The sequence below is a fragment of the Sycon ciliatum genome, chromosome 5 (assembly GCF_964019385.1).
Source record: "Sycon ciliatum chromosome 5, ocSycCili1.1, whole genome shotgun sequence".
Taxonomy (NCBI): domain Eukaryota; kingdom Metazoa; phylum Porifera; class Calcarea; order Leucosolenida; family Sycettidae; genus Sycon; species Sycon ciliatum.
In genome coordinates this window covers 2051493-2057621 of record NC_088647.1, presented here as the reverse complement: position 1 = coordinate 2057621, position 6129 = coordinate 2051493, and the positions used below count along the sequence as shown (strand labels likewise).

The 6129-nt window shown below is 44.1% G+C and overlaps 1 protein-coding gene across 1 annotated transcript; it reads right to left on the bottom strand.

The window, feature by feature from the left end:
* Nucleotides 1-4111: 4111 nt before the first annotated feature.
* Nucleotides 4112-5894, bottom strand: LOC135817134 (RNA-binding protein NOB1-like). Its single transcript, XM_065330256.1, has 2 exons — nucleotides 5735-5894; nucleotides 4112-4744 (listed from the first exon to the last, which is right to left on the bottom strand). The coding sequence occupies exons 1-2, from the start codon at nucleotides 5810-5812 to the stop codon at nucleotides 4469-4471; spliced, it is 354 nt and encodes a 117-aa protein (XP_065186328.1). The 5' UTR covers nucleotides 5813-5894; the 3' UTR covers nucleotides 4112-4468.
* Nucleotides 5895-6129: the final 235 nt, after the last annotated feature.

Sequence of the window (6129 nt, the reverse complement as noted above, 5' to 3'; positions counted from 1 at the left end):
TGCCTGGGCATAAGAGCAACCCTCAAAATTAGCGCCTGGGCTTATAAGTGAACCTAAATGCAGTACATCCCGCGACACATAGACACCACAAAAACACCATGTTCACATAGTTCAATGTGCATTGCAGTACAGTACAATGTGCATACTTATGCAAGGTACCGGTACACTAGCAACTCAGGCGCATGCGCCTATGTGTGAGACAAAACAACCCGCAATAATTAGCAAATAACGCAAGAACTCACTCATAAGGGCATGGGCATTATGTGGGTCACTACGGTATGCTTTGAAAAAAGACAAAATGATTTTATCATTCTATTGTTGGTCAGATGCGTAAATTCTGCAAAACTGTAGCCATATTGGCTGTCACTGATCAACAAACTTTGTGTCCTTCCGCAAAAGCTTTTCTCTCTGTTCACAACCGGATGGTTGCCATTGCATTGAATTGCTAACTAGGTGATTCAGTATTTCTGATGGCCTTAGTTAACAGCCATTGAGATGTGAATTGTCCAGTTCTCAGCCACTTTCTTTTTGTTTTGATCATTGGGAATGTATGCATTGAAAGAAGAGTGAGTGATATGTATGGAGGTGTATACATTTATAACGGTTGCTAATGATGATTATTGTGCCTGAAGTAGTCTGTAGTCTTTCCATACAGTAGACATATCTGAAGCAACACGGGTCCTATTGAGCCTTAATAATGACATGTTGTTTGAAAAGATGATCTGTGTATCTGAAAAGGCGACGAGGAGACAATAACTTTATCAATGCGATTAATAGTATTAGTGAAGCGGACATTACAAAATGATGAATGAGAATACATGTATACTCTAAACATTGTGTGAGGAATGTAAGGTTATGTGCACCTACATCTCACAGTTCCTCACTCTATCACATTCACCTGCTTCCACGCCTTCATTTCACTCACCTTATGTAGTAGCTCACACCGTCGGGAACACTCTCACATCTTTTCTTCTAATTTCTTTCGTCTTCTTTCCCACTTTAGTTTTTTTCCACACCTCACCTTGTATACTTCCCACTATCCAATAACCTATAAGTAGTTTGTTTCTCCGTATAGCCTCTATTGTGAGACGATTTTCCCTGATGTTAGTCTCAAGAAAATCGATTAGGAACAACCATTTTAGATACATGTATTCTCATTCATCATTTTGTAATGTCCGCTTCACTAATACTATTAATCGCATTGATAAATGTGTATCTGAACTTTGCTTAAAATATTAAAGCCATATCCCAACAGTTTGATGGATAACACTAGTTTTATTAAAGTGAATGCATTTTCGTATTCGCTTTGAAAACTGTGGTTTGGAGGCTTAAATAGTGCATCTAAAGTGCGCACTATTCTCCGACAAATACGGTCTAGTATGACTTATACTACGGAAATCATACCATGTCAAGTTGATGTACTTTTCACTGTACTTTGTGTTTGAATCTGGCAGATGTCTTTCCTGCGGAGTTATTTCAACTTCTAGTGGTGGTCATTTCCGAGAGGGAATAATATTGTAAGCACTATTGACGCAGTAAATTGGTTCTCTGTTTGCTGGCTGATGAGAGCGAATTTTGAGTACGGTATTACCCACCGTGTAACGTTTGCACACATTCCATGCCAGGTCTGGACAGGAATCTGTTCAAGATAGCCATTTCGACAGGGTTCAGCATGGGAACAATAGCAGCCGGGTGGTAAGGGAAAGGTTTGTAAACTGTGGCTGGTGTGGTGTTGATCTAGTCGAAATGAGGTGTGTAACATAGTTTTAAATACATCCGCTTGATCGGAGGAAAGTTTATGAAGGTTATGCAGTTGATGTCATTGAAGGGAACTAACGGATGGTTTAAATGTACAACGCGAGCCGGTCTAGATAAAGAATCATATTGGAATGTTTAGCAGTATCCCAAGTAATGTGTGCATATGATGACATCATCACCTGTAGATTACAAGCTATGATCTCTTCACACTCTGTGAGGACATCAACCAGGTTTGTTTCCGGTGATTTTTCTGATGCATTCATAGACCAGCATTGTACACACACTTGTGAGAGTGTGTTTTGGCTTTTGATACACCGGATGATGTTGTGGTACACATACCATGTGAGAGGTTCAATTCTGCATTGAGACAAAATGCGGGCAGGGAACTGCTCTGATTGGTGATGGGTACTCTGGAATGTATGTGCAAAGATAGACAATGGCTGAATGGAATGGAGATGTGAAAAGATGCAGAGAAAGAAGGAAGGAGTGTATGAGACACGGTGTAAGATTGGTTTTCAGACTAGTTTTGAGTTCAGACTTCATACACAATTTTCATACACAAGAGAGAGATTGGAAGCTTTGTTACAACTCTGAGTTTCACTGCGTATGGCTGCATATTACAATTTTTGAATTCTTTGTTTTCATAGTCGCAGAAAAGGAGGTTAGTCAGCTGACAACCACTCTGCTATGAATATCAGCTGCCCGAATAGAGCCGGTGTCAGTAGGAGAAGAAGGAAGCGTTCAATTATTTGCTTATTGAACAGTGCGTGTGCTGCTGTTGCTGATGATGATACTGCTGTATCCCTAACACTGGTACAATACTGGACTGGTGCATGGGGTCTGGCCAAGGCCTGCTCTTTGCAGTGCCAGGTCTGAAACATGCAGCACAGCCATGTAGGCCTATAGCCATGCCACCATTTTTGGTCATTTTTTGATTCTAGTAAGAACCCTGATGATGGTCCAGGACCGAAAAATGTGGTGTAATATTAATTGAACCGCAGTAAAGAGACAGTTTTGGTGAAGTTTCATAAGATAAGTACAACCAGCAACTTGTTTGTATGACAAGGAGATTCCCTTTGACCCAAACGCAATGCCTGACAAGATGGGGTTGGTGACAGCACTGAGCTGAATTATGCTCTTCTGTTTTGTGTGAATATCCAGACTGATAACCTCAACCCTGACAAGACTACACTGAGGCCAGGCAAAGCTGCTGCTTTCTCTCCTCCAGCATGGCTTTACAAGCACTGACATACAGTAATGGAATCTAAACGTCAGAGACAGTGGTACTTGGTTGCTTCATGCTGCTGATGGCATACGGCAACTTCACGGGGACGGGGCTGACCTCACTTAGTCAGTCAGGGAAGACTGCTGACATCCCTGGCAATACCTAGCCTACTGGCATCTCTTCCAAGCCGTCATAATCTTGTTTCCGAACACGACAGAGTAACAGGTAGAAGCCGATGTTGGTGGTACTGGGCCCACCCGGGGCATGTGAACTTGGCAGAGCCACACTTGCCACGGACGCCCACTGGCCACGGACCAACACTGGCCAGGGACCCACACTCTGGCTGTGGGGCTGGGCTAATAATCATTGTGCCGAGCAGGTCTGGAACTTCACAACGCAGTGCCAATTATTAGTACTAACTCGAAACTGGGCACCCTTTCATTTTCATTACAGTCATGCACGTCAGCGGATGTGACCTGACCACTTATTATTTGCAAAGAGCATTAATTTTATTGAACGTGTAGTGGCATAGCTAGGATTTCTTCCACCCCTGCAAAAGAAAGAAAGTGTACTGTATTCCCGCACACGATTAGCACCCCCGTTTTCAGGTTTGAGCCATATTCACTTCAGCAGCAAGTCATGCTCGTGAGTTGCACCCCCTTTTTCACCCTTGAATTTTGGTGTAAAAAGACGCGACTTTTATTCGGGGAAGAAAGTGTGTAGTAGTCTTCTGAAAATGTTACTGGAAACATTGTTCAGCACGCATACCCTTCAGTCACGACATTCCACTGAATCATTGTGACAGGAAAATCGATTTAGGAAAGCTTTCATGACTTTGTTGATGACGGCAGAATTTGTTCTCTGTATTGCCGTTTTAAAATTGCTGTCTCCGCGTCGACTATTTGCATTAATTACCGCATATAGCATTCTGCTGCTCCTGCTCCCTGGTCTGTACTCGCGATATTTAAATGCTGTATTCCAATGCTGTATGCTGTATTTCCTCAGTCGCACACACCTCTCAGCCATTGTTCTATTTCTCAGCTATTGTTTCTATGCAGACAGTTTTAGCAATGCAGTAAATAATTTTATACTTTATGCCTGCACGCATAGTGTCGTCGTACCAGTGAATATCATGAATTTCTCTTTTCTGTACGGAAAGCCCTTTTTCACTCCATTTCCGCCAAATGTACTCAAGTAGGTAATATTCATAAGCCCAAATGAATATTTTGTGCACCGATCTGGGGAACAAATGGCTATGTACATGGCCATGGGTAGGAGAATGAATATGTACAAAAATCGGGGGGGGGGGGGGGGGTATGTACAGACATGGTTATTATATGGACCAGGGATATACAGAATGCTGGGGGGAGAAAAAAGAAATTTACAAAATGAAGGGGGGGGGGGGCACCCTCAACCAATGAATATTTGAGGGGGGGGGGGGGCACTACGATATGTACAATTTACAGGTGAGAAGTAAAAAATTCATCACTTCTTCTTGCGTGGCCTACTCGCATTGGGGTTGGTCCTCCGCTGACCAGGTGCTCGTGGTGTAGCATGGCCACTCTTATTCCTAAAAGCAATGTTCACGCCGCGACTTGTGACGTCGTTCATTACGAACGGCGACCCACCACCCACATAGTCCGGGTCTAAGGCGTTGAGCGGAGCATCGCGTGACCGAGGCGGCCGATAACTGACTCTTTGGTCAGGATTGACGATTGGGTTGACGGCGTGGCGGCCACCCTTGGGTAGAGGCAGCGAATACTACAGGTAACGCAAGAGAAAAACACGCACACACGCACACACGCACACGCGCGCCACACGCACAAAAACACATACGTCAGCGTGCACAAGCAAAGGCTGGCATGAATACATGACGAAAAACACATCTGAAAATGTCACTCATCGCCAGAGTGCTCAGATGAGAACACAGAGTATGCATTTGCTAATCGATATCTCTAAATCAGAGAGTGAAGAGGACAAGTTTATAGATGGATTTCGAAATTCGAATACTGTACAGCATTTTCATCAGGTAGCTGGAGGGAAAATCCCAACAGCGGAGCACAGTTCAAGCCAATTTCCTGTACCACTCGTATGAAGACAGCTGGAGGGAAAATTCCATACATTACGGCAGGCTCCAGAGGGCAAAGGGTCTATGGGCGTTTGTACTCATGACATTATCGAAATCCATCATTCTGTAGCCTTTTTCTGCGTTCGCGTAAGCATATACAACACTTTACTGGGCAACGGGGAGGTACTTACAGTGAAGATTGGATATAACGACACTCCTTGGGGAGAGAACAAAATGTCACTATTTTCGATCTGTCACTAAACCCGATCTTCGCTAAGGGCTTACTAAACGACTTGGGCAACAGAATTGTGTCGTCAAACTCAATTTGTCGTTATATGCAAGGTCGTTATATCCTACCTCCACTGTATTGTGTTGTCATAGGCAACACGCGGCCGCACATCAGAACCAGACAACTACACGTTCAGGCAATATTACCGGTAAAGGACAATAAGGACCATCAGCATTCAATTGCACTCCTGCACTCCTGCACTAAGCAACGTTCACAAGGTTCAGCTACGATTTCAGCTAGGAATGTGTGTTACATAGTCATTGCGTGTAGATACGCAGAGCATCCACGCGGCCTGGACAAACATGTGGGAATAACATCCCGGCTGCATTGTGTGACTACTGGGAGCTAGCAAGTGAACAAAATGCAGAGTAGTGTGGCCAGTTGTTAGACTGACCTGTACACCGCGCTGGCTGAGAGATTTGGCGCCAAAGTTGCCGTAGATAACCTTGCCTTCCTCGTCTGTTCTCATCATGACACGCACCAGGGCATCATTACCGCAGCGAGGGCAGAACACCGTCGATGACTGACTACTGACCCTGCAGAGCCACCGTGCACAAGAGGATACACACACACACACACACGCACACAAAACACAAAACACAAAACACCCCAAAGAAGTAAGTACATATACATGAAACGGCCCTGGTTTGACACGTAAACATCAGATGAGAGCAAGCAAAAGAGAGTTAAGATAGAGAAGAGAGAGAGAGCGAGAGAGAGAGATAGAGAGAGAGATAGAGAGATAGAGAGAGAGAGAGAGATAGAGAGAGAGAGAGATAGAGAGAGATA

Bases quoted from the DNA above. Each gene is read 5' to 3' on its own strand.
- LOC135817134 (XM_065330256.1), bottom strand. From the start codon at position 5,812: ATGATGAGAACAGACGAGGAAGGCAAGGTTATCTACGGCAACTTTGGC. The intron at 4,745-5,734 runs GTCAGTCTAACA...CGTTACCTGTAG, and splicing joins TCAGCCAGCGCGGTGTACAG to TATTCGCTGCCTCTACCCAA.